Raw genomic sequence first — 27,705 nt, forward strand, 5'->3', positions numbered from 1 at the left:
TTGAGATCCCAGTCGCTGACTGGAGTCACCCTGAATACGAACAATGGACTGTAACCTGTGGACTATTTCTAAAAGGACTTTTGGCCACTACACACTCACCATCTCTGCCACGTACCTGGACCTCAAGAACTGAACTCAAGTCTGCCTGTATATTGATCTTTCAGCCAATTCTCTCTCTTTTCTTTTTAAATAAATGTTAGTTTAGTTAACAAGAATTGGCTCTAGCGTGTATTTTGGGTACGATCTAAGTTATCATTGGACCTGGGAGTGTGGCGGATCCTTTGGGGTTGGAGAATCTTTTCTTTTATAGGATGAGATAAGATGTTCGGTAACCATCCTCGTATCTGACAGGTGTGTCTGGAGGGGGGCCTGAGGCTGGCACTTTAAGGGCACTGCGTCGTGTGGACGTCTGAGTACCCGGGGAGGTGATACAGAGGCTGGTTTGGGCTGGTTTGATAACTCTAAGTATTGGAATATCCACCAGCGTGTGGGGTTTGCCTGCCCCGGTCTGTTTGCAGTTCACCCTGACTGAGTGACCTCAGCGGGCTCCCTCATCGTTCCAGCATCACCCACCCCAGAGCCCAGAGGCAGCGGGGCGGGGCCGTCAGGCAGGCAGGGAGAGGGAGGGAAGGGTCCCCAGGCCGGGCTGAGCCGGCTGGGAGCGGCAGGGACCGCGGGACGCCCCGACTCACAGCGTGGAGAGCGACTGCAGCGTGTCGAAGGCGCCGGGCGCGATGGTGCTGATCTGGTTGTCATAGAGCGAGAGCAGGCGGACGCTGCGCAGCCCCGTGAAGCTATCGTTGTGGATGCAGCTGATGCGGTTGTTTCGCAGCATCCTGGCAGGGAGGGAGGGAGGGTTAACGGCCCCCGAGCAGCGCCCCGGCCTGGCTCCCTGTCGCCGTGCCAGCCGCACCCGCCCGCTGCCCGCCTTGGCACCCAGGAACCCTCACTGCAGTGAGACTCAGCCCTGCCCGGGGCCGGGGCACCACCTCACGCACGGGGCGCTGGGCGCACGGACCCCCCAGGAGCAGCCCCGGCGACCCAGGCCAGCTGGGGGCGGGGAGGCAGCAAAGGGCCTGGCCCAGACCAGCAGCAAACAGATGCCCCACGTCAGTGCAACGGGGGCAGCGCCAGAGGGTGCCACTCCCCGGCTGTTCCCCATCCCTCCTGCCCCCGGCCCCGGCAGGGAGGAAGCAGGCACGGGGCACCCTCCTGCCCAGACAGCGCCGGGGTGAGTGGGGGGTCTCCCTCTCGTCCCCAGGGCCGGGGTGAGTGCGGGCGGCAGGCAGCAGTCAGACAGAAGCAGCAATGATCAGGCTCTGTGCCAGGGCAGGGGGTGCAGTGGGAGGCTGCCCCGAGTGGGGAGAGCCGTCTGGGTCACGCCTGCTGGGGCAGCTGCAGGGGCCCGATCTAAGGAGCAGGCAGCGTGAGGGCGGGGTGCGGCACCGGGAGGGAGGACGCAGGCACGGGGGCGGCATGAGGCACCCAGTGAAACCCGCCCACAGCCCCCCCCAGCCCCCCCAGCCAGATCTGGCCCCGGCTCCACTCACAGGGTGCGCAGCCCCGCCAGGCCCCGGAACATGCCGCCGCGCACCGACTCCAGCTGATTGGCCGTCAGGTGCAGCTCGCTGACGGACGCTGCCCCCTCGAAGGCCCCGTCCTCGATCTCCGTCACCTTGTTGTTGCTCAGGTTGCTGGAGAGAGAGGGGAGCAGCAGGCTGGGCCTACGCAGGGGATGGGGGGGGTGCAGCCCCCCAGAGAGCCACCCCTGTGCACTGCGGGCCATCACCTGCTGGGTCCCACCCCTCTATCCCCTGGGGGCGTCCGGTCCTACATGCCGTGGGAACACAGGCAGGCTGGGGGCGTCTGTCCAGCAGGGGCCAGCACCAGCTGCTGCAGAGAAGGTGTATGGCACCCCCTAGTGGGAACTAGTAGAATAACTGGTCTGGGGCAGCGGCGGTTCCTCCTGGCCCTGTCCGTGAGAGGCTGGCTTGTGCCCAGGAATGGGAGGTTTACCGTAACTCTGGCTGTTCTTACTAGCCACAGAAATGCCCACTCCTGCTCAGCTCATGGCCTCAGTGACATCTTGCGTCAGTGAGTTCCACAGGTAAACGATGCAGCATCGGCCTCCCCCTTCCGCTGGCTGTGCCCCGCTCCCCGGCCCTGCCTGCAGTGTCTCCAATGCCCTCACCGTGGCCGCGAGGACTCGCTGGGGTCGCACTCACATTTTTTTCAGGTGTGGGAGGTTTTTGAAGAGCCCCGTGGCCTCCAGGACCGAGATCTCGTTGCTGTTCAGGCGTCTGGGAGTGGGGGAGGCGGGGAAGAGAAGAACAAAGACGCTGACGATGAGGCCCAGGCAGGGCTCGGTCCCCCCGGAGGAATAAAGGAAGCCCCCAGCCCCCCCACAGCTGTGACGCATGCAGCCCCCTGGACCGGGCGGGGGCTCCGGCAAGGCGAGTGCGTGTGCAACAGACAGACAGACCCGGGGCAGGACGCCCAGCACGCGGGGAGCCGCCGGGGGCCCTTACAGCTCTGCCGTGGCCTGCGGGATGCGCTCCGGGAGCTTGGAGAGTTTCAGGCTGGAGCACTCCACCACGCTGGCCTCACAGCGGCACTTCGGGGGGCAGCTCACGTCGCTGCTGCACTCGCGGTTCAGCTGCTGATCCTCCGTGCCTGCCACGAGAGACACGCCGGGGAGGCCAGGACGCCAGCCACCGCCCTGCGGGGGGGGGCAGGGGGGCGGGCTCTGGGCTGGGGGGGGCTGGCCTGCCACAGTCCTGCTCCAGTGCAGCGAGGTCAGCAGGGGGCAGCGCAGCCTGCCGCGCATGGAGCTGCACCTCCTGCTCCCCCGGGGTTTAGGAGCAGATGCCATTTCCCTGCAGCGATCAAGCCCCCGGGCCGGGGGGTTCAGGGCCACCCCTGCCCCACATGGGAGTTGAGATCGCAGCCCCCAGCTGCTCTCTGCTAGAAGCCCAGGCAGTGCCCGGCAGCCAGGCGTGGGGAGGGGCCATGGCTGGTTTTCTTCTCTCATTCAGCCTCCATCCCAGCTCCTGCACCAGCCCCGTGCCAGTGTGTGGCGCTGTGTGGGGCGTGGGCCAGGCTGGGTTAGGGCCTTTGACTGCTTAGCAAAAGGCCATTCGCCCACCTCTGGAGCCAGACCCCAGGGTGCCAGCAGCTGGTGGCAATATCTGTGCCAGGCCGGAGAGCCGGGCCATGCGAGTCCTGCGGGGCACTGTACCCAGCGACTCAGAGCCCAGGTACCCGGGAACCCAGTGACTGAACCTTGCAGGACATCACACGGCAAACCACAGCCCCTCCGAGAGAGGCCCATGGACAGTCCCTGGGCAGACACGTTGTGACGAAGTGGGACTGTTCTTAATGTTTCCTCTGAATAGTGTGGGGGTGCCTCAGTTTCCCCTAGGCAGTTCTTAAGTATCTAGGTGGTGGGGTAAGGGTGTATGATCATTGCAGTGCCCTAGAGGGCATGTGTGTGCAGGAGTCTGGACACAGAGAATGGCCGACACCCTGTTTCCTGGCAACTGATGGCCTGGGCCCTTCCCCCCCTGCTAGGTGAGAGCTGAAGGGTTGGAGAACAAAGGAATCAGGTGACCTCCTGGCCCGGGAAAGGAACAAAGCCCAGAGGAGGAGGGGCTGGAGGGGGTTTTCAGTTTGGGGCTGGCTGGGACATGGAGTGAAGTGCAGACGTGGTTGTCTGGCTCACTGCCCCCCAAAATGGACCCAGCTGAGGGGTCCCGTTCTCTGCACCTGCAAGCTCTGTTTTAGACCATGTTCCTGTCGTCTAATAAACCTTCTGTTTTACTGGCTGGCTGAGAGTCACGTCTGACTGCGAAGTTGGGGTGCAGGACCCTCTGGCTTCCCCAGGAGCCCCGCCTGAGCGGACTCGCTGTGGGAAGCGCACGGAGAGGCAGAGGATGCTGAATGCTCCGAGGTCAGACCCAGGAAGGTGGAAGCTGTGTGAGCTGTGTGTCCTGAAGACAGGCTGCTCACAGAAAGGCGACTACCCCAGAGTCCTGACTGACTTCATGGGGAGCAGTTCCAGAGCATCGCCCAGGAACTCCGTGACACACGTCCCCTCAGCCCCGGCTCCCGCCCGCAGGGCTCTGCTCAGTCCTTACCTGGGATAAAGTACTGCTCCTTGGCTGCGGAGAGAAAGGCACAAACACGTTAGCGGGGCAGCCTGGCGCCAGGGCCCGCGTGGGGAGGGGGACAGCTGGGCACAGCCAGTGGTGCCTGGCGAGATCTCCTCCTTCCCGCCCTCGGTTCGCTCAGTGAGACAGGCTCTGGTGGGCTGGCACTCAGGGCTCGAGCCCCGGCTCTGCCACTGACCGACCGGCTGAGCTTGGGCAAGTCCCTCCAGCTCCGTGCCTCAGTTTCCCTTCCTCCCTTGCAGAGCAGGGCGTGACGTGGTGTCTGCGGCGCCCAGCACCCCACGGCTCTGTCAAGGCCACGATAGCGGCGGGGGGGAGGGACGGATGCTCTGGTTCCCCAGGGAAGGGCCCGGGGCTGGCAGAGCAGGAGCTCCATGCCCCAGCTCACCCCTCTGCCTGCTCAGCACCCGGGGGGCACCGGCCCCTCGCTCCCTTCACTGACGGGGCCAAGATCCTGGAGGGACCCCAGCTGCCTTCCGGGGTCTAACAGCAGCTCCCCGATTAAGTGCCTCCGTGCCCCAGCCCCGGGTCCCGCAGTGGTAGGGGGCAGGGAGGGCCCTGGACAGAGGAGATGGACTCACCTGAGCAGCGAAACTTCTTGCTCTTGATCTGGCCGATGCGCTTGTTGGCCAGGCGGCGCGGGCTGGCGCAGCGGGCACCGCTGGTCTCAATGGGGTTGGCGCGCAGGAAATCCGCCAGCCACCGCAGGTGGCAGTCGCAGATGAAGGGGTTCTGAGCCAGGTGCCTGGCGGGGGGGGGTGCAGAGGGGAGGAGGGTGAAGCTGGCCCCAGCACTGAGCGTTACTAGCCAGGCCCTGAGCTGGGGGTGCCGGCCCCACATGGGCAGGGCCCTGGCTCGCAGCTGGGCCCAGGCGGGAAGCGCCAACCCCAACAGGGCTCTAGGGACTCTCTGGGTAAATCACAGCAACCCCCGGCCTGGCCCCTCTGTGCTGCCCTGGGGCCTGCAGAGCAGCTCATGACCCCCAGCCCCAGCTAGCCCTCCATGCTGCCCCACCGAGCCCTGCTGGGGGGCCTGCAGCACGTGGTGCTGGGACCCCCCCAGGTTCCACTGACTTACCCGGTTCCAGGGTTTTATTCCCCTCTCAGCCCCGGGGGAGCCCAGGATCCGAGGGCATGAAGGCTCCTTTGCCCACCCCCCAGGCTGCACCTCCTGGACCAGAGCCTGCCCCATGTGGGCCACGCAGGGCGGGGCAGGAATCCCCCCGAGCCCGGGAGTTGGTGGCTGGGCGGGTCGGGCGCTGCCTGGCACTCACAGCGTCTGGATGGCCCGCAGGGGGGCGAAGGTGCCCTTGGTCAGGCCCTGCAGCTTGTTGTCGTACAGCGAGAGCAGCGAGAGGCTCTGCAGGTCCCCGAAGGTGTCAGCACGGAGGCAGCTGATCTTGTTGGCGTTGATGAGCCTGGGGGGGCAGGGAGACGTCAAACAGAGACGCAGGCCGGCCCTGCTCTGGGCCCTGCCGGGGCCAGCCCGGGGGGGCACTGCAGACATCGGGGCTGGCACTCCGGGCTCCCGAGAGCAGAGCCTGGCAGACCCCAGCCCCTGCCCGAGCCGCCGCGTCCTTACAGCAGCTGCAGCGCGTGGAGTCCCCCGAAGACGCCCCTGGGCAGGTCTGTGATCTTGTTCCCATACAGCACACTGGAAAAGACAGAGCCCGTCGCTCGCACGCAGACCCGTGGGCATCGGCCTGAGCCCCCGGCCCAGCGAACAGGGATCCCCACAGGACCCCAGCCAGGAGCCCCGCAGCCCCCAGCTTTGCTGACCCCCAGCACGGGCCACCCCACGTTGCTGGGGCCCCAAGCCTTGGTCCTGGCCAGGGATCTTACCTCCGCCTCCAATCCAGACCCACCTCCCAGTGCGACGGGCTACCCTCAGCCAAGGGGCCGCGGGTCGGGAGTGAGGGGCGTTGGCGGAGCAGCGGGGGCCCATGGCTGCGGGTCGGGAGTGAGGGGCGTTGGCGGAGCAGCGGGGGCCCAGGGCTGCGGGTCGGGAGTGAGGGGCGTTGGCGGAGCAGCGGGGGCCCAGGGCTGCGGGTCGGGAGTGAGGGGCGTTGGCGGAGCAGCGGGGGCCCAGGGCTGCGGGTCGGGAGTGAGGGGCCTTGGCGGAGCGGCGGGGGCCCAGGGCTGGGGCTGCGGGTCGGGAGTGAGGGGCGTTGGCGGCGTGGTGGGGGCCCAGGGCTGTGGGTCGGTAGTGAGGGGCCTTGGCAGCACGGCGGCGGCCCAGGGCAGCGTGGCTCCGTAGCGGCTCCCAGGGGCCGTGTGACGATCAGTGAGGCTGGAGGTCGTGATTCCCGGGGCTCTGGACGTGGCGAAGCCCTTGGCCGGGGGTGGCCCGGGGAGCCCTGGGACTCACAGGGAGTTCAGCGAGCGCAGCCCCTGGAAGGCGTCACGTGCGATCTCCGAGATCTGGTTGTTGCTCAGGTCTCTGCAAGGCAAAAGGGGAAATGCCCAGCGTTGTCTTCCCTCCCCAGACCCCGTCCGCCACACCAGCCCCGCCCAGCTGCAGCCCTGGGGGGCCCAGAATCCCACTGCTCCCCACAGCACCCCATGGAGGGGCCAAGTCTTTGCCCAGTCGCCCTCCACCGGGCGGGGAGGGACAAGGTTGTGGGATGGCTAGCTGCCCTGGGGCAGAAGATGGGTTTCTCCCCCACAGGCGCTGCAGGGATGACAGGGGTTATGGGGCTGTGGCAGGTGCCCTGAGGGGAGGGTGATGGGCTGGCGGATGGGCTCGCAGGAGTGGGGCTGGGGGTGGGTCAGGAGGCAGAAGCTTCAGCTGTTGCTCTTGTGAGCTGGCCGGTTGCGAGTCCCAGTCCTTAGGGCTGGCAGGCCAGCGATGGGGGCAAAGGGGGAATTGCCCAGGGGCCTGGGCGATGTAAAAGGGCCCGGGGAGGTCCCTGGAAGTGGCACGGCCATGCAACAGCCTAGTTACCACTGTGCAGGTGCTCAGGGAATCCACCCAGGGACCTGCCGCAGCTGGGGGTACCCTTCCCCCAGACCCCACCTAGCCGGCCCAGCCTGGACACAGCTGGGATACCCGAACTCTGGTGTGGTGGGGGCGCCCCTCCCCAGGCCCGAACCCAGCCCCAGCCCTGCTGCAGGGAGAGAGAGCTGGGGCGGGGGGGTGGTGTCTTCTCTCCTGCCGTAGCCCTAGGGCAGCCTGCACCCCAAACCCCTCATCCCTGGCTCCACCCCAGAGCCTGCACCCCCAGCTGGAGTCCTCATCCCCTGCACCCAACCCTCTGCCCTGGCCCTGAGCCCCCTCCCGCACCCCAAACCCCTCGTCCTCACCCCCACCACATGGATTTTGTTATGTGCACGAATACGGAGGTGATGCGTCACACAGGGTCGTGTCCCACCTCACCTCCATATTGGGGCACGTAACAAAATTCATTCCACACACAGCTGGGAAACATTCGAGGGAACTCGGCAGTGGGGCCGTTTTAAATTGCCCGGCTGGGCCACAGGCCTCCTAGGTGTGCGGGGTGGTACCGGCGGCCAGTGGTGCAAGTAGAAATAATTTCTTGCCAGTACTGCACTCATGGGAGGGACACAATGGGGGGCACGTGACCCTCCATGTGACCCTGCCCAGCCCCAGGTCCCCACGCTCTCCCCGTCCCCTCTGACACCCCCGTTACCTGTCTACAATTTAACAGAGGCAGGTGTAAAATGATGCTCTGGGCCCCTGGGGCCACCTGTACCTCCAGGTGTCATTGAGGGTCCAGCAGCCCCCCACACTGAAGGAAAGAAGGCTAGGGAGGACAGTCACCCCACTTGCCGGTAACACAGTATCAGTGCCTCCCTTATGTCCAAACTAAGCTTCTGCCAGCCTGCCTTTACCAGCCCCTGTGCCTTTGACGTGGCCCTGACCAAGGTAAAACAGCCGGGCACATGCTAACGAAGGCTTCCTTTAAGGTTGTTAGCATAGGGATTGTGCTGTTAAGAATGAATGGCCCTCGAGGCACAGCCCTGCCCCCCAGCCATGTCCTCTGGCGGGGCTCCGTGGGCGGGTATTGGAGCTGCTGCCATGGGGCCGTCCGGTGGCCCCACGTCTTCCCAGCACCCCTTACCGGCTAGAAACCTCCTGCAGGTTCGGGGGGACGGCTGTCCTGGCACTCCTGCCAGCGCGGGCAGCCGGGCGGGCACATGGAAGCCCTGGCTGTGCCGGAAGAGCGTGCCCAGCAGCGCAGCCAGCCAGGGCCGCTCCAGGCACCAGCCAGCACAGCTGCAGCCCCGCCCGATGTCAGGTGGCCCCTTCTAGGGGCCCATGGACTGTTCTGCCCTGGGGCCCGGAATTGCTGTGGGAGGCTCGGAGGGCTGGTTTCGCCCCACAGGCGCCCTAAGCCCCATTGGGACCTGCTGCGTGAGCCTGGGGCAGAAGGGCCCAGTGCCGGGGGCCCCGCCCTGCCCGCTGTGGCGGGGACTCCACTGGGTGGGGAGCTGAGAGACCACAGGGCACGCAGGACAGGACCAGAGCCCCTTGGGCTCCTCACGGGCTGAGACTCCAGAGGCGGCAGCAGGGACGCGGGGCAGGCGCTGGGGGCAATGGGGCAGAGGCACGGGGGCAGTTCCGGGCACGCCCAGGGTCAGGCTCGAGGCACTTACATCCGCCGCAGCTTCTTGTAGGGCGAGAAGGCCCCAGGGGGGACAGATCTGATCCCGTTCAGCTCCAGGCGTCTGTGGGGAGACAGAAAATGAACCAAACCCACCCGTCCTGCTGGCTGCCTACTGCAGCCTGGCCTCTCCCTGCAGGGGGCGCTGTGGGGAGCACAGGGGGGTGCTGGCTGTGGGGGGAGCTGCCCCAGCCCCACCTCTCCCTGCAGGGGTGCTCTCCGCGGCGCGGATTTGCCCTGGGCTGGCTCAGCTGGAGTTCCCGATGGAGATTCGCTCTAGTTACAGTTTGGGCGAAGACCTGGGGGAACAGGTGAGCAGGGCCACTGCCCCCCGGGGGGGGGGGGGGTTATTGGGAAACTGGGTGTGATGTTATTGACATAATCTGTATAGATCATCGTTGCAACCAAAGTCCTGTAGTGGCACCAAATCTTGTATAAAGGGGGTCAAATGAGGAGTCTAAGACGAGGTGATGGTTTGCTGGTTAGGATTATGCGATCTGTGTGCGTGTATCATTTTGTAGTTGAAGTTATGAATATTGGCTCTGTACTGTCTGTGTTTCAAACTTATGCTCTGCTTCTGGGGGACACCCCAGACAAGTTGGGGTCAGCTCTGCCTAGCCTGCTGGGTGGCCCATTAGGGACCATCAGCTACACAACTGACCCATTGAGAGAAGGCAGACACGCCTTGCGACTCAGCAAAGTGTGCCGGGACCTGCCTATGGACAGAACTCTGAGGGTTTTCCAGGCCGTGTGATGGGCAGCTTGTCCTTGGGACAAAGAAAGAAAGACCACATGGCAAGAGACTATAAAAACCTGCTGCAGCTCCTCCATCTGGTCTTCAATCCTGCTTCTGACCTCTGGAGGGACTTTGCTACCCTGAAGCTCTGAACCAAGGACTGAAAGACCCACCCCAGCTGGGGATGTTCTCCAGAGACTTGATTTGAACCTGCAGCTTATTCCATCACTGCTGCAAGCCTGAACCAAGAACTTTGCCATTGCTGTGTGTCATTGATTCCATTTCACCACTTCTAGCTCTCGCGTCTATCCTTTTCCTTTTATGAATAAACCTTTAGATTTTAGATGCTAAAGGATTGGCAACAGCGTGATTTGTGGGTAAGATCTGATTTGTATATTGACCTGGGGTGACGGCGCTGTCCGTGGGAACCCGCTGAGGTCACTCAGTCGGGGTGAACTGCAAACAGACCGGGGCAGGCAAACCCCACACGCTGGTGGATATTCCAATACTTAGAGTTATCAAACCAGCCCAAACCAGCCTCTGTATCACCTCCCCGGGTACTCAGACGTCCACACGACGCAGTGCCCTTAAAGTGCCAGCCTCAGGCCCCCCTCCAGACACACCTGTCAGATACGAGGATGGTTACCGAACATCTTATCTCATCCTATAAAAGAAAAGACTCTCCAACCCCAAAGGATCCGCCACACTCCCAGGTCCAATGATAACTTAGATCTTACCCAAAATACACGCTAGAGCCAATTCTTGTTAACTAAACTAACATTTATTTAAAAAGAAAAGAGAGAGAGTTGGCTGAAAGATCAATATACAGACAGACTTGAGTTCAGTTCTTGAGGTCCAGGTACGTGGCAGAGATGGTGAGTGTGTAGTGGCCAAAAGTCCTTTTAGAAATAGTCCACAGGTTACAGTCCAGTGTTCGTATTCAGGGTGACTCCAGTCAGCGACTGGGATCTCAATCCTCATGACTCAGGGTTTCCCCTTCTTGAAACCCAAAGCAGATCTGAGATGAAGAAGGACCATGTCCCAGGGTTTTTATACATTTCCAGCAGCCTCTTGGCCCAAGAAGACAATCGGCTTCACTTTCCTTCTCCCAAACACCCTGGCAATTAGCACAGGGTCATTTATCCATTAACCGTTCAGACACAGGTTACCACAACCTTCAAAGAGGCACATAGACAACAATACTATGTCACTCAAGTGTCTTCCTAAATGTTAATCCTCCTTTTTTGGTCTTTGAATCAAAGCCATAGCCAGGCCTCGTTTGCTGACATCACAAGCCCTGAGCACACAGCTCCCCTTCTCTCTCTCACCATGCCGGCTGCATTTCACAGCTCTCTCCATTTCCATCTCTTCCTAACCAGGCTTTAAAGTTCACGGCCTGGCCCGGGGTCAGGTCAGTCTGGGAGTTCATTAACTCTTTCTGGCCCTGTCACCTTTCAATGAGATATTATATTACACTCATAACGTCACACCTGGGTCTGGGGCTTGGTCCTTTGGGATCGAGGGAACCTTTTTTCTTTTACTGGGGTATTGGTTTTCATAACCATCTGTCCCATAACGAGGGGCACTGGTGGAGATACTGGGAAACTGGAGTGTCCAGGAGGAATTGCTTGTGTGACTGGTGGTTAGCCAGTGGGGTGACACCAAAGTCCTCTCTGTCTGGCTGGTTTGGTTTGCCTCGGTGTGCACAGAAACCCCAGCATGGGGCTGTGACTGCCCTGCTCTGAGCAGTTTGTCCTGAATTGGCACTCTCAGTGGGGTCCCGCCAGAACCAGCCTCATTACACCGGGGCAACGGGTTTGTCCAAGGGCTGGCTCCAGCCTGGCTAGCAGCACCACCCTCCTGCTGCCAAGGGCTGCCCTGAAGAGCGACTCCTTTCCCAGGCGGCAGGCGGGGGCCACACGCGAGATGTGACACGCCTGGCATGGCCCTGGCCGCCATCGGGAGCCGGCCTGTTGTGCGCCGACACCAGGTCGGTGTCTGCCGGGGGCTCCCTGGGCGAGCAGGATGCCCGGCTGTGAGGATGTGACGCAGCAGGGAGGGGGGAGTGTTGTCCTGGGAATGTGCCCTGGGGATGGGAGACCTGAGCCGGGGGGGGGGACGGGGGGATGACACCTCTGCCCAGGAATGTGAAGACAGGCTGCAGGAGGGAGCCTGCTGGGGGGGTTAGTTTCAGTTTGGGGCTGGGTGGAGGAAAACAGGGAACCCCAGGGCTGGGGTCCAAGCTCCCTGCTCTCCCAGAAGGAATGGACTGAGGGGTCCTGGGTGTACCCACAAGCTCTGTTTCAGACTGTGTTCCTGTTGTCCAATAAACCTTCTGTTTTACTGGCTGGCTGAGAGTCTCAGTGAATCCCAGGAAGAGGGGTGCAGGGCCTGGACTCCCCCACACTCTGTGACAACTGGTGGCAGAGGTGGGATGTACTGCACCCTGTGAACGGCGCTTCCTGCAGTAAATGACTGGAGAACAGTAAAACGAAGGGGGATTGACGGGGACCAGGCGTGCTGAAGAGTCTTCCAGGGGGCGGTTAACCCCTGGAAGTGTGTGACCAGAGAGAAGGACTTTTGGAGTAATAGGGTCCCCCGGGGGATTGCAGCGAGCGGTCCCAGGGGCGGAGGAGTCTGCAGCTCTACCCTGGCAAAGAGGTGGTGACCTCAAGAAGGACTGGCACACTAGGGGCTTTTCCTGGAAACTGAGGAAAGCTGCCCGGCCTGCGAGTGGCCAGCAGGGAGATGTACGCTAAACGCCTGAAGAGCGACCTGGTGGAGCTGTGCAGGCAGAGGGGGCTGCGCATTGGGAGGTCCACCAAGGAACAGCTGATTGCCCAGTTGGAGGAGAGGGATCGCTTGGATGACCCGATCCCTGTCCCTGAGGGAAGCCGCCCGGCAGACGCAGCGTGGGCCCTGGGGCCTGACCGGGCTGGGAGGGGTCAGACTGCTGCCGAGGACATCCCGAGACCCTTCCTACCTATGCCTGGGGGAGGGGTTGGGGGAAGCCTGGTGAATACTGAGGGCACCCTGACACCGGCAGGGGATCCTCCCGGTGGAGCTCCCCATCCCTGGAGCGGATGCGGCTGGAATGGGAGAGGGAGATGAAAATGGGGGAGCTGGAGGATCATGAAAAACAACGTCAGCATGAGGAGAAACAACGTCAACATGAGCAGGAGGAGAAGGAGAGGGAGCGTCAGGAGAAGGAGAGGGAGCGTCAGGAGAAGGAGAGGGAACGTCAGAGAAACAAAGACAGCACGAACTGGAGCTGGCCAGGCTGAGGAGCAGGGGGGCCCCGGCTGTGGTGAGTGAGGGGGGACCCAAGACTGCAAGGAGCTTTGATAAGTGCTTCCTGGCCCAGCGTAAGGAGGGGGAGGACATAGATAGCTTCCTGACGGCCTTTGAGAATGCCTGCGAGATGCACAGGGTTGACCCTGCAGACCGGCTCCAGTTCCTCACCCCCTTACTGGACCCCAAAGCCGGGGAGGTGTACAGCCGAATGACAGGGGCCGAGGCAGGGGACTATGAACTGTTCAAACAGGCCCTGCTCCGTGAGTTTGGGCTGACCCCCGAGATGTACCGGAGAAGGTTCCGGAGTCAGCGTAAAACGCCTGAGGTCACCTACCTACAACTGGTCAACCGGATGCAGGGGTATGCCCGCAAGTGGACAGCTGGGGCCCAAGCTAAAGAGGACCTGCTTGACCTAATCGTACTGGAGCAACTGTATGAACAGTGCCCTTCCGACCTGAGGCTGTGGTTGGTGGACAAAAAGCTCGAGAACCCCCAGCACGCAGGGCAGCTGGCCGACGAGTTTGTGAACAGTCGGTCAGGGATAGCCGGGAGGAGTCCCAAAAGAACAAGCCCCCCCGATGCAGAGAGAGAGTCACCATGGGGCCTCCCAGCGGGGAAATAGGGAGAACCCCCTCCAAAGGGGAACGCCTGGCATCAGGCCCCTCCGACCCGCTCGAGGGGACCAACGTGACCTGAGCTGCTATCACTGTGGCCAGAGAGGCCACATATGGACCCAGTGCCCCGGGCTCAGGGACAGACTGAGCAGACCCAACCTACCCAGGGTTAACTGGGTAGGGACTCAGCTGGACGAGGGGCAGATGACCCAGGAAAGGGGGGCTACCAGTTTACCACCTGCTCAGGAGGGAAGAGTACCCCAGGCCAGCTCCGCCAGAGGGCTGGAGGCTCTGGACTCAGGGTGCTCGGTTTACAGGGTGGGCGCGGGGCTGTCCCTCTGGAGAGAGTGCCTTGTTCCCCTGGAGGTGGATGGGAGGAAGGTCAATGGATACTGGGATACGGGCGTGGAGGTGACGCTGGCCCGGCCCGAGGTGGTGGCCCCAGATCGGGTGGTGCCCAACACCTACCTGACCCTGACAGGGGTGGGTGGGACCCCATTCAAGGTGCCTGTGGCAAGGGTACATCTGAAATGGGGGGCCAAGGAGGGCCCCAAGGATGTGGGGGTACACCACCATTTGCCCACTGAAGTTTTGATGGGGGGAGACCTAGAGGACTGGCCAAGCAAGCCCCAGACCGCCCTGGTTGTGACCCGTAGCCAGAACCGGTGAGGGGCACTGCACCCTGACCTCGGGGAGGGTACCACACCGGAGGCGCAGGACCCTACCCTGGTGGGGAGGGAGGGCCGAGGGGCACGGCTCGGAGAGGCGGAGGCCTCAGACCTGGCCACTGAGGGGGAACCGGGCCCCATCCCTTCCCCAGCCGCTGGGTTACAGGCCGAGTTGAGGAAAGATCCCTCCTTGCGGAAGCTCAGGGACCTGGCCGACCTCGGTGTGGGACGGACCATGAGGAGAGGCTGCCAGGAGAGGTTCCTGTGGGAGAAGGGGTTCCTGTACCGAGAATGGGCTCCCCCAGGGGAAGTAGAGTCCTGTGGGATCAGGAGGCAGCTGGTGGTCCCCCAGAAGTATCGCCGCAAGCTACTGTACCTGGCCCATGACATCCCCCTCACAGGGCACCAGGGAATCCGGCGCACCCGGCAGAGGTTGCTACAGAACTTTTACTGCCCCGGGGTCTTTACCACGGTCCGGCAGTATTGCCGATCCTGTGACCCCTGTCAGAGGGTGGGGAAGGCCCGGGACAAGGGGAAAGCGGCTTTGAGACCTTTGCCCATCACAGAGGAGCCTTTCCAGAAGGTGGCCATGGACATCGTGGGGCCTCTCAGCAAGACGACCCGGTCGGGGAAGAAATACATTCTGGGGGTGGTAGATTTTGCCACCCTGTGACGAAGTGGGACTGTTCTTAATGTTTCCTCTGAATAGTGTGGGGGTGCCTCAGTTTCCCCTAGGCAGTTCTTAAGTATCTAGGGGGTGGGGTAAGGGTGTATGATCATTGCAGAGCCCTAGAGGGCAGGTGTGTGCAGGGGTCTGGACACAGAGAAGGGCCGACACCCTGTTTCCTGGCAACTGATGGCCTGAGCCCTTCCCCTCCTGCAAGGTGAGAGCTGAAGGGTTGGAGAACAAAGGAATCAGGTGACCACCTGGCCCGGGAAAGGAACAAAGCCCAGAGGAGGAGGGGCTGGAGGGGTTTTCAGTTTGGGGCTGGCTGGGACATGGAGTGAAGTGCAGACGTGGTTGTCTGGCTCACTGCCCCCCAAAATGGACCCCGCTGAGGGGTCCCGTTCTCTGCACCTGCAAGCTCTGTTTTAGACCATGTTCCTGTCGTCTAATAAACCTTCTGTTTTACTGGCTGGCTGAGAGTCACGTCTGACTGTGAAGTTGGGGGGCAGGACCCTCTGGCTTCCCCAGGAGCCCCGCCTGAGCGGACTCGCTGGGGGAAGCGCACGGAGGGGCAGAGGATGCTGAATGCTCCGAGGTCAGACCCAGGAAGGTGGAAGCTGTGTGAGCTGTGTGTCCTGAAGACAGGCTGCTCACAGAAAGGCGACTACCCCAGAGTCCTGACTGGCTTCATGGGGAGCAGTTCCAGAGCATCGCCCGGGGACTCCGTGACACACCCGCTACCCCGAGGCAGTGCCCTTAGCTTCCATTGAAGCAGACACCGTGGCCGATGCGCTCCTGACCATTTTCAGCCGAGTGGGGATCCCCAAGGAAGTCTTGACAGACCAAGGCTCCAACTTCATGTCGGCCCTGCTCCGGTGCTTGTGGGAGAAATGTGGGGTCCGGCACAACTGGGCCTCAGCTTATCACCCCCAGTCCAATGGGCTGGTGGAGAGATTTAACGGGACGCTAAAGATGATGCTGAAAACCTTTAGGAACCAGCACCCGCAGGATTGGGACAAGTACTTACCTCACCTGCTGTTCGTGTACAGGGAGGTGCCCCAGGAGTCTACCGGATTTTCGCCTTTCGAACTGTTATATGGCAGGAGGGTGAGGGGCCCCCTGGACCTGATGAGAGACGAATGGGAGGGGAAGGCCACTCCCGATGGAGAGTCAGTGGTGAAGTATGTCCTGATCTTCCGAGAGAGACTGGCTGAACTCATGGGCCTGGCCAGGGAGAATCTGGCCAGAGCCCAGAAGAAGCAGAAGGTCTGGTATGACCGCACGGCAAGGGCCCGTGCCTACGCCACCGGGGATCCGGTGATGGTTCTCATCCCCGTGAGAAAGAACAAACTACAGGCCGCCTGGGAGGGCCCTTTCAAGGTCGTCAAGCAGCTCAATGAGGTAAACTATGTGGTGGAGCTGTCGAACCGGGCGCACCACCGCCGGGTGTACCATGTGAATATGATGAAGCCATATTATGCCAGGGGGAATGTGGTGTTGGCCGTGTGTGGACAGTGGGAAGAGCAGGGAGATGACCCTTTAGTAGATCTATTCCCTGGGACCAGAGCTGGTTCCCCCCTGGAAACAATCCCCCTCTCGGATCAGCTAACCCCTGCCCAGCAAGCTGAGGTCAGGGGGGTGCTGCATCCGTACCGACAGCTGTTTTCCAACCAGCCTGGACGCACTAATCTGACTGTCCACCGGGTGCAGACGGGGTCGCACCCGCCGATAAGATGCTCCCCCTTCCGAGTCACAGGGAAAACTGCTCAGGACCTGGAAAGAGAGGTCCGGGACATGCTGGCCTTGGGGGTGATCCAGCCATCGGCCAGCCCTTGGGCCTCGCCGGTGGTGCTGGTCCCCAAAAAGGACGGGTCGGTCCGGTTCTGTGTGGACTATCGGAAGCTCAATGCCATCACTGTATCTGATGCCTACCCCATGCCCAGGCCGGACGAGCTCCTAGACAAGCTGGGAGGAGCTCGGTACCTCACCACCATGGACCTTACAAAGGGCTACTGGCAAGTGCCGCTGGATGCAGATGCCCGGCTGAAATCGGCCTTTATCACCCCTCTGGGGCTCTATGAGTTCCTGACCCTGCCTTTCGGCCTCAAGGGAGCGCCGGCCACCTTCCAGCGCCTAGTGGACCAGCTACTGAGGGTGATGGAGAGTTTTGCCGTGGCGTATATTGATGACATCTGTGTCTTTAGCCAGACCTGGGAGGACCACGTGTCCCAGGTTTGACAAGTGCTGGACCGACTCCAGGGGGCTGGGCTGACTGTAAAAGCGGAGAAGTGCAAGGTGGGGATGGCTGAAGTATCTTACCTGGGCCATCGGGTGGGGAGCGGCCGCCTAAAGCCGGAACCAGCCAAGGTGGAGGTGATCAGAGACTGGCCCGCTCCCCACACCAAAAAGCAGGTCCAAGCCTTTATTGGGATGGCAGGATACTACCGAAGATTTGTGCCCCACTTTAGCGCCATCACTGAGCTATGCAAGAAGGGGAAGCCAAACAAGGTGGTCTGGACCGAGCAGTGCCAGGAGGCTTTCCGGGCGCTGAAGGAGGCTCTGGTCAGTGGCCCAGTTCTGGCAAACCCAGACTTTGACAAGCCCTTTGTGGTGTTCACCGACGCCTCCGACACGGGACTGGGGGCGGTGTTAATGCAGGAGGATGAAAAGGGGGAGAGACACCCCATCGTGTACCTGAGCAAGAAGTTGCTACCCCGGGAGCAACACTACGCGGCCATCGAGAAGGAGTGCCTGGCCATGGTGTGGGCCCTCAAGAAACTAGAGCCCTATCTCTTCGGCGACACTTCACCGTCTACACCGACCACTCTCCCCTGACCTGGCTGCACCAGATGAAAGGAGCCAACGCCAAACTCCTGAGATGGAGTCTGCTCCTGCAGGATTACGACATGGACGTGGTCCACGTGAAGGGAAATGCCAACCTGATAGCGGATGCGCTGTCCCGGAGAGGGGGCCCCGAACTTCCCCAGGTCACTGGTCACAGTGACCCCGCTCAGTTCAGTCTCGAAGGGGGGAGAGATGTGACGTAGCAGGGAGGGGGGAGTGTTGACCTGTGGATGTGCCCTGGGGATGGGAGACCTGAGAGCCTGTCACCTGAGCCAGGAGGGGAAGGGGGAGGTAACACCTCTGCCAGGAATGTGGATGGAGACTGCAGCAGGGAACCTGCTGGGGGGGTTTAGTTTCAGTTTGGGGCTGGGTGGAGGAACGCAGGGAACCCCAGGGCTGGGGTCTGAGCTCCCTGCTCCCCCAGAAGGACGTGATTGAGGGGTCCTGGGGCTACCCACAAGCTCTGTTTTGGACTGTGTTCCTGTTGTCCAATAAACCTTCTGTTTTACTGGCTGGCTGAGAGTCTCAGTGGATCCCAGGAAGAGGGGTGCAGGGCCTGGACTCCCCCACACTCCGTGACACCGGCGCCCGGCGAACACAGGCGGGTCTGCTCCCTCGGCCCCACCCGGGCCTGCAGAGCCGTCCCCGGCCCTGTCCCCTGGGGGTGGGGCTGGGCCCAGCTGCTGCGCCCTGTGTCGCCGTGGGGCTGCGGGGGGTCCGGCGGGGGGCACTGATGCACTCACATCTCTGTCATGCCCTCGGGCAGGTTGGCGGGGATGGCCGTCAGCCCCTTGCCGCGGCAGTCCACCACGCTGTTGCTGCAGGTGCACATGGCGGGGCAGGAGCCGGACGAGAGGCTGCAGACCTGGGCGTGGGAGGCGTCCGTTTGTCCTGCCGGGGAAGCAGAGCAGCGGCCGAGTGAGACGGGGACATGGCCTGGGCAGGGGCAGGGAGCTCGAGGGCGCGGCTGGTGCTGGGCCGGGCGGAGACCTCACCCCCCAGGGCACCAGTCCCCCGGCAGCCCACAGCAGCTCCCTCCCCCCAGGCAGAGCCCCCCGCAGGCCAGACACCCCCCGCCCAGGCAGGGCCCCCCCCACAGCCCAGACCCCCCCCCCGCCCAGGCAGGCCCCCCCCGCAGCCCAGACCCCCCCCCCGCCCAGGCAGGCCCCCCCCCCCCCCAGCCCAGACCTCCCGCCCAGGCAGAGCCCCCCACAGGCCAGACCCCCCGCCCAGGCAGAGCCCCCCGCAGGCCAGACACCTCCCAGGCAGGGCCCCCCCCGCAGCCCAGATCCCCCCCGCCCAGGCAGAGCCCCCCACAGGCCAGACCCCCCGCCCAGGCAGGGCCCCCCCTGCAGCCCAGACCCCCCCCCGCCCAGGCAGGCCCCCCCCGCAGCCCAGACCCCCCCGCCCAGGCAGAGCCCCCCGCAGCCCAGACCCCCCGCCCAGGCAGAGCCCCCCACAGCCCAGACCCCCCGCCCAGGCAGGCCCCCAGGGCCACAGCAGCCCCTGACCTGAGCAGCTGAAGTCGTGTTTCCGGAGCTCGGGCAGGCGGGTGCCGCGGAGGGGGGGGGGGCCCGGCGCACTGCGTGAAGAGCCCGATGGTGGGGCGCTGCTGCAGCCACCCCGCGAGCCAGCCCAGGTGGCAGTCGCAGAACAGCTGGTTGGAGTGGAGGCGGCTGGGGAAGGGCAGAGGGTCAGTGTCGGGGTCTCCCCGCGGGGACGTCCCCAGCCGCCCGTCCCTGGGCTGCCGGCTCCTGCGGAGCCCCCAGCCGGGCCTCCCAAGCGCCCACGGCCCAGCCCCCCAGGGCCCACGGCCCAGCCCCCCAGAGCCCACGGCCCAGCCCCCCAGGGCCCCCAGCCGGGCCTCCCAAGCGCCCACAGCCCAGCCCCCCAGAGCCCACGGCCCCAGAGCACACGGCCTCAGCCCCCCAGAGCCCACAGCCCAGCCCCCCAGAGCCCACAGCCCCAGAGCCCACGGCCCAGCCCCCCAGGGCCCACGGCCGGGCCTCCCAAGCGCCCACAGCCCAGCCCCAGAGCCCACGGCCCAGCCCCCCAGGGCCCACGGCCGGGCCTCCCAAGCGCCCACAGCCCAGCCCCCCAGAGCCCACGGCCCAGCCCCCCAGAGCACACGGCCCCAGAGCACACGGCCTCAGCCCCCCAGAGCCCACAGCCCAGCCCCCCAGAGCCCCCAGCCCCAGAGCCCACGGCCCAGCCCCCCAGGGCCCACGGCCCCAGCCCCCCAGGGCCCCCAGCCGGGCCTCCCAAGCGCCCACAGCCCAGCCCCCCAGAGCCCACAGCCCAGCCCCCCAGAGCCCACGGCCCCAGAGCACACGGCCTCAGCCCCCCAGAGCCCACAGCCCAGCCCCCCAGAGTCCCCAGCCCCAGAGCCCACGGCCCAGCCCCCCAGGGCCCACGGCCGGGCCTCCCAAGCGCCCACAGCCCAGCCCCCCAGAGCCCACAGCCCAGCCCCCCAGGGCCCACGGCCCCAGCCCCCCAGGGCCCACGGCCCAGCCCCCAAGAGCCCACGGCCCAGCCCCCCAGGGCCCACAGCCCAGCCCCCCAGGGCCCACGGCCCCAGAGCCCACGGCCTCAGCCCCCCAGAGCCCACGGCCCCAGCTCCAGGGGTGCACGGGGACCCCGGGAGGGGCAATGGCTGAGCTGCGGCAGGCAGCACCAGAGCGTGGGAACAAAGGAGGGGCCAAAAGCTTCTGCAACACGCTGGGTTGGAGGCAGCAGCACGTCCCCCCCGGCCAGCTTCCCACCCCCCGTGTCCAGCCCAGCCCCGGGGCCCTGCCCTCCACCCATCCCCCGGGACCACCTGCTGGGATTAGGGGTGCGGGAGTGCGGGGGGGCTGCAGTGCCCCCTGGCTTGACTGGGTTCCACCATATCCAGGGGTTACAGCCTGGTTCAATGGCCCTCAGCCCCCCACTGTGCACCCTGCTCCAGCCCCCGCACCCATCCCCCCAGCGCCCCCCGTACTCACAAGGTCCGGAGTCTGGGCATGTGGTTGAAGCTGGACACGGGGATGGCGCTGATGTTGTTGTTATTCAGTGTCCTGCAGGAGGCGACGGAGATGGGTCAGGGCCCCCCCGGCTGGGACAGACCAGCCAGAGCCCCCCCCCACGTGTCTCCCCCGCCGGGACAGCCCAGCCAGAGCCCCCCCCCCACGTGTCTCCCCCGCCGGGACAGACCAGCCAGAGCCCCCCCCACGTGTCTCCCCCGCCGGGACAGCCCAGCCAGAGCCCCCCCCACGTGTCTCCCCCGCCGGGACAGCCCAGCCAGAGCCCCCCCCCACGTGTCTCCCCCGCCGGGACAGACCAGCCAGAGCCCCCCCTCCACGTGTCCCCCCGCCGGGACAGACCAGCCAGAGCCCCCCCCACGTGTCTCCCCTGCCGGGACAGCCCAGCCAGAGCCCCCTCCACGTGTCCCCCCGCCGGGACAGACCAGCCAGAGCCCCCCCCCACGTGTCTCCCCTGCCGGGACAGCCCAGCCAGAGACCCCCCCCCACATGTCCCCCCACCGGGACAGACCAGCCAGAGCCCCCCTCCCAGTGGGGACCCCCCAGGCGAACAGACAGACGCACAGACGGGTCCGAGTGGCTAGGAGGAGCCACTTGGCTCTGGCTCTGAGAGGCTCTTGGGCGAGTGCAGGGGGCCGGGGAGGGGGCAGGCGCTGGGGCAGGGCCCACACGGGCTGTGTGCCCAGGGCCAGGGAGTTCCTGACCCCCCCCAGCTCCGTGCCCCCTGCTGCCCGCACTTGGGGCTGATCCCCCCCCTCCCCAGCTCTGTGATGCTGGCGACTGGGGCTTGGGCTGAGCCCCGGTTTGCTCAGCGAGGCTTGGCCAGGCTGGCCACCCCCAGACAGCCTGTTCCCGGAGCTGGCGCCTGGAGGCCGGGCAGGTGGGAGCCCCCCTCCCCCCCAGGACAGCCGAACTCACGGCTCCAAATCCCGTGCCCCATGCCCCGTGCCCGCCCCACTTACAGAACCTCCAGGCTCCGCAGCGCGCGGAAGGCCCCGTCCTCGATACAGCTGATCTGGTTCTTGTCCAGCTGCCTGCACAAGAAAAGGGGACCCAGCTTTGCCGAACAGACTCCAGGCCCCAGGACAGTCTGCAGGCCGGGCCGGCACCCTGAGCTGGGCAGAGGAATGCCAGGGCCCAGAACAGCCACAGCAGGGGCTGCGGGTTGGGAGTGAGGGGCGCTGGCAGAGCTGTGTGGGAGGCTTACGCAATATCTGCCCCCATGGGGCCCCCTCCTGGCCTGAACTAAGCAGATATTGCCCCAGGTGTGCCCCAGGGCAGGGCTGGGGACCCTGGGCACCACCATGCCTCCTGGCTGTGAGCCCGGGGCTTTGCCCAGGGGCCGCCCCCGTGCCATGGAGACGTGGCTCTCCCGGGCTGAGCCCCCCTCGTTGCCACGCTTGGTGGATCATCCTGCCCCTCGCTGCCCGGCACCGTGTGCCATCGGTCACAGCAGGCAGAGGGGGGCAGGCTGCTGGGGCGTCCTGCTGCCCCGTGCGCTCCCACTGCAGAGGATGGGAAGGGCCGGGTGGTGCAGCGCTCGGCCGTCTGCATCCCTGGGGAGCAGCAGAACACGGGACGCCCCAGGGACTCACAGCTGTCTGCATCCAGAGACCCGCCCTTCCCCAGCTGGACTCCCCACGCTCCAGCACCCCCAGCGTGCGTGATCCTGGAGCAAAGCACCGGGGAGCCCCTGGCCCAGTTCCGTGGCCCATCCCGGAGGGGAAGAGGAGCCAGGCCAGAGGGGGGCTGGACCACGGCCACTCACAGGTTCTTCAGGTCAGTGGCTCCGCGGAAGGCTTTCCTCGGCACGGCCTGGAGGAGGTTCTCGCTCAGGTCCCTGGGGAAACAAAACGTGGGCGGTGAAATCAGCGAAGCCCTGAAAGCAACGTCCCCTCCCTGAGAGTGGGGCAGGCGCCGGGGGAACCGGGACGCGTCGGGTCAGCTCAGTGCCCACGGCTGCTATCGCCAGGCCATGGGGCAGGGACAGCGCCTTCCTAGCGGGCAGCATTCAGCATTAGCGATCAGTGTGATAGCTGGGGCCTGCGACCCCAGGACCTGCCTAGCACACCCCAGAGTATCTCCTCCTGCTTTAGGGGGCTCGGGGAATTTGGGACTTCCCGTGTGACCCCCGGACTGACACAGGGGCTCCCCCAGGACTCTCCGGGCCAGGCTACGCTGCAGTGAGGTAGGTTAATTCTGCCATTACACTGCCCGAAGGCCTGGGGTGGGCACTGGCAGGCGGATGGCAGAATTCGTCCCTCCACCTGGCTCCTGTCTCTTGCGCTACGTCTACACTGCAGTGCTCCAGGGTGGGATCCACCTACGTCGATGGGGGGTCGCTGCAGGTAACCCAATGTGATGAAGCGGGACTGTTCTTAATGTTTCCTCTGAATAGTGTGGGGGTGCCTCAGTTTCCCCTAGGCAGTTCTTAAGTATCTAGTGGGTGGGGGTAAGGGTGTATGATCCTTGCAGAGCCCTGGAGGGCAGGTGTGTGCAGGGGTCTGGACACAGAGAATGGCTGACACCCTGTTTCCTGGCAACTGATGGCCTGGGCCCTTCCCCCCTGCAAGGTGAGAGCTAAAGGGCTGGAGAACAAAGGAATCCGGTGACCTCCTGGCCCGGGAAAGGGACAAAGCCCAGAGGAGGAGGGGCTGGAGGGGGTTTTCAGTTTGGGGCTGGCTGGGACATGGAGTGAAGGGCAGACGTGGTTGTCTGGCTCACTGCCCCCCAAAATGGACCCAGCTGAGGGGTCCTGTTCTCTGCACCTACAAGCTCTGTGTTAGACCATGTTCCTGTCATCTAATAAACCTCTGATTTACTGGCTGGCTGGCTGAGAGTCCCCTGGGCTCTGGCTCAATCCCATATGCACCAAAGCCCATTCAGGGCTCAGTGCAGACACCAGCGAATGGCCCCAGGGCAGGAGCTGCTCTGTCCTGGCTGGCAGAGGCACCAGGAACCCGTGGGCAGAGCCATGGGCAGCCCTCAGCAGGAGGCTGGCCAAGAGCCATCCCGTGCAATGGGATCCAGATTCCAGAGCACACGGACACCACCTGGTCACGCTAATCGGAACTGAATTCTCCCAGGCTTGTCTCTGAACCACAGATCTGGCGGGGGCCGGGCAGCACTGACCGGTTGAGAGCCAGTGAGAGGCAGAGACACCCAGGGGGATCACAGGGAGACTTCACTCCTCCCGCAGTCCTGACCCCTGGGGACTGGGAATGGCACCCCCCGGCAGGCAGCGCTTTAAATCCAAACCAAAGAGGAAACGTGGAGCAGCTTCCTTGCAGCCAGGAAGGGCCTGTGGCCCCAGCAGCCACTCCCAGCCCAACCATCTGGAGGGGAGCGGCTCCCAAAAGAAATCGGGAGAGGGGGCATTACGGCTGCTAAGCCCCTTAGGGCGCTGATCTCACCAGCCCCAACACAGAGCGCTACTCCGAGCTCTCTGCTGCTCCTGAGTCAGCCAGGCGGAGATGGACAGACAGACAGCCCCGCTGTAGGTCAGGAAGAGCCAGTGGGGCTGGGCCCAGGCCCTGAGCAGCCAGTGACTTGGAAAGTTGTTTCCACAGAAGACTCTGACCTGGCCTCCCAGGGAACCAGGGGACGGAGGAACAGGGGCGCCTGCAGCCTCCCCGGGCTCGCGGCCAGGATGAACGCTGGTCCGGGATGGCTAAGGGCGAGGTGGAGCTGCATGGAGCCAGGGCAGGGCATGTCCGAATGGATCTGGATGGGACACGTTAAGAAAACCAACCCGAACAGGAGCCTGATTGGCCTGCACTGTCCCTAGGCCATGTGACCCAGGATCAGCGCCCGCCCCTCCTGGGATGTCGCCAATCATCCAGGCTGTGCGTTGAGGGAGAGGTGCTCTGCCTCAGTTTCCCCATCAGTACAACAGGAACGATGGTCCTGCCCTGAGGTTGAATTTGCAAAGGGCCTTGCCAGGCACAGCTTCCCTGGGACTAGGAGGCAGCAAGTCTCCCAAGGAGAGAGGGGCAGGCTGCCTCGGTCCCCCAGCAGTGACGCAGGGGGGAAGATTGGCCTTCAGCTCCGAGAGCCAATCCAGGGTGCACAAGGGGGCAAATCCAGCGTGGGGGACATGGGGCCAGAGCAGAGGGGCCCCTGCCCCAGAGCAGCCGGGTGTTCAGGGCTCTGTCTGCAGGGGGGCGCCCGCAGGCCCAGCGAGCCCTTGGCTGGCCGTGAGCAGCTCTCAGGGACACACACGGGGCGGGCAGGATGCCGGGGCAGCGGCAGGGAAGTCAGAGGAAAAAGCTCTTTTGACACATCGGAGGCCTTTGGAGAGCCGGGCCCTGGGCCTCGCACTAACCGGCCACGGGCGCAGGTGGGGTTTTAAAGGGCCTTCTAGCTCTGTGAGCGCTGACCTGCAGTTCATGTTCTGCCCAGGGGGTGGCGCTGACAGGCTGTCCTGGAGCTGTGGGGACAAACCTGGGTAAATTACCTTGTCCCCCCAAAGAAGAGCCCGGGGATCTGGGGGGGGGGGGCTCGTCTCTTTCACCTACAGCCCTCGGTCCAATAAACGACAGAGCCATGGGTGTAGACAGGATCACAAGGCTCACCTCGTCTAACCCCCCCGCTGAGATGCAGGAGTTATTGGGTCTAAACCATCCAAGCCAGATAGCTTGTGAAGTCCCCACGTGTCTGTTCCACTGTCCTACTGCTCTTGCAGGTGGGAAGCTTTTCCTGAGATTGAATCTAAATCTGCTGTGCTGGAGTTTGAGCGAGTTGCCTCGTCATGCCCTCTGTGGCAAGAGAGAACGACCTGTCTCCCTCTTTTTGACGGCAGCCTTTCAAGTGTTCGAAGGCTCTCATGTTCCCCTGCAATCTCTTCTCTTCCAAGCTAAACATACCCAGTTCCTTCAGCCTTTGCGCCCTGGGGAATACTGACGAATGAGAGGAGTCAGGGTAATACGGAGCCCCAGACCAGAGACACTGCAGACCCCTCCAGAGTCCAGCACAGCACGCCCCACAAACACTTCCCCCGCGGGAATTGCGTGAGGAAAAGTGGGCCTTTTATTGTAAATGAAAGGGCTTGTTCCTTGCTGGTTTCCTTTTCTTCCCTGATTTCATTTCTTTCCCAAAGTTTTCAGTTATTTGAGGAAGAAAAAAATGTTTTGTTTCAAATGCATTTTTTGCACAAAAAGTATCACTTCCCACCCAGCTCTATTCACACCCCTTCCCGCCTTCTCTTTGACCTCCAGAGACAGTCGCTGTGTCCTTAGCACGCCCTGTCTCCAAGCTCCGACTGGCCCAGCCACAGCGTATCGCCTCCTAGTGGGCACTGTCAGCACTGTGCTGAGCGCATCGGCACTCAGCCGTTCCAGGCCACCGCAAGTGTTTGCTCAAAGGCTGACACCCGAGACTGACGTCTGACGTCTCAGCCCCCTGCGATGTGCCCGTGCCGAAGGAATCCAAAGTATGAAACGCCAACAAATGGCCTGACCCTGCCTGTGAACCCCACTGGAGAAACCCGCCCCCTGAAAACGTGCGCCCATCGGCACCTCCCTCCCCTGCCCGCCCGCCCGCCTTGAGTCTGTGGCAAGTCTGTAATTCCGGGGTGTCATAAATATAAAGGGAAGGGTAAACCCCTTTGAAATCCCTCCTGGCCAAGGGAAAGCTCCTCTCACCTGTAAAGGGTTAAGAAGCTAAAGGTAACCTCGCTGGCACCTGACCAAAATGACCAATGAGGAGACAAGATACTTTCAAAAGCTGGGAGGAGGGAGAGAAACAAAGGGTCTGTGTGTCTGTCTATAGTCTGTCTATATGCTGGTTTCTGCCAGGGATAGACCAGGAATGGAGTCTTAGAACTTTTAGTAAGTAATCTAGCTAGGTATGTGTTATATTATGATTTCTTTAAATGGCTGAGAAAAGAATTGTGCTGAATAGAATAACTATTTCTGTCTATCTTTTTTGTAACTTAAGGTTTTGCCTAGAGGGGTTCTCTATGTTTTTGAATCTAATTACCCTGTAAGATATCTACCATCCTGATTTTACAGGGGGGATTTCTTTATTTCTATTTACTTCTATTTTTATTAAAAGTCTTCTTGTAAGAAAACTGAATGCTTTTTCATTGTTCTCAGATCCAAGGGTTTGGGTCTGTGGTCACCTATGCAAATCGGTGAGGCTTTTTATCCAACATTTCCCAGGAAAGGGGGGGTGCAAGTGTTGGGAGGATTGTTCATTGTTCTTAAGATCCAAGGGTCTGGGTCTGTAGTCACCTAGGCAAATTGGTGAGGTTTTTTACCAAACCTTGTCCAGGAAGTGGGGTGCAAGGTTTTGGGAAGTATTTTTTGGGGAAAGACGCGTCCAAACAGCTCTTCCCCAGTAACCAGTATTAGTTTGGTGGTGGTAGCGGCCAGTCCAAGGACAACGGGTGGAATATTTTGTACCTTGGGGAAGTTTTGACCTAAGCTGGTAAAGATAAGCTTAGGAGGTTTTTCATGCAGGTCCCCACATCTGTACCCTAGAGTTCAGAGTGGGGGAGGAACCTTGACACGGGGGGTCTGTGCAGCGATGAGGCCTGATCCTGAGCGGGCCCCCGGGCGCTGCTGTGACACGTGTGCTAAATAACCCTTCCAGCAGACATGCCTTGGAAGGGCTGGCCGGCAGCTGTCTGGGAAGGAGAGCAGCAGCCTCCCTGCTCTGGCCACCAGGGAGCTGTGACAATTCATTGCCCTGAACATCCGGCTAATCCCCGGCGCTGGCTGGGTGGGCAGCGAAACCTCCCAGCGAGACTCTGGCAGGGAGGGGCTGCAGCCTCTCCCCGGGATGGCTCGTGTGCCCCCGGCTGCTTTGCCACAAGCTGTGAGGCTGCCCAGGCCACGCGCCCCCCACGCACTAGACGCCAGGCAGGGCTCAGATCTGGGGGCCGAATTCCCGCCCCCACGGCCGGGGCGACCCCTGCAGGGACGCTGGGGGTTCCCGTCTGCCCCGTGCACAGGCCCCATCCCACACTCAGCCAATGGCCGGCACCGCAGCACGGCTGGGCTGCATGCACCAGCTCAGCCCCCCACGGCCTCTATTCTGACTGCTGGGGCCCTCCGGTCGGTTCCCA

At 63.1% G+C, this 27,705-nt stretch overlaps 1 protein-coding gene across 1 annotated transcript in view; it reads right to left on the reverse strand.

The window, feature by feature from the left end:
* The window catches only part of SLIT1 (slit guidance ligand 1), a 148,068-nt gene that overhangs the window by 26,001 nt on the left and 94,362 nt on the right, over nucleotides 1–27,705 (reverse strand). Inside the window, 16 exon segments of the mRNA XM_048857247.2 lie at nucleotides 693–836; nucleotides 1,551–1,694; nucleotides 2,226–2,300; nucleotides 2,529–2,673; nucleotides 4,137–4,160; nucleotides 4,751–4,914; nucleotides 5,443–5,586; nucleotides 5,751–5,822; nucleotides 6,537–6,608; nucleotides 8,786–8,857; nucleotides 18,360–18,507; nucleotides 19,128–19,191; nucleotides 19,193–19,292; nucleotides 20,601–20,672; nucleotides 21,599–21,670; nucleotides 22,405–22,476. Coding sequence (XP_048713204.1) covers nucleotides 693–836; nucleotides 1,551–1,694; nucleotides 2,226–2,300; nucleotides 2,529–2,673; nucleotides 4,137–4,160; nucleotides 4,751–4,914; nucleotides 5,443–5,586; nucleotides 5,751–5,822; nucleotides 6,537–6,608; nucleotides 8,786–8,857; nucleotides 18,360–18,507; nucleotides 19,128–19,191; nucleotides 19,193–19,292; nucleotides 20,601–20,672; nucleotides 21,599–21,670; nucleotides 22,405–22,476 — 1,584 coding nt within the window.

This window comes from Caretta caretta, chromosome 7 (assembly GCF_965140235.1).
Source record: "Caretta caretta isolate rCarCar2 chromosome 7, rCarCar1.hap1, whole genome shotgun sequence".
Taxonomy (NCBI): domain Eukaryota; kingdom Metazoa; phylum Chordata; order Testudines; family Cheloniidae; genus Caretta; species Caretta caretta.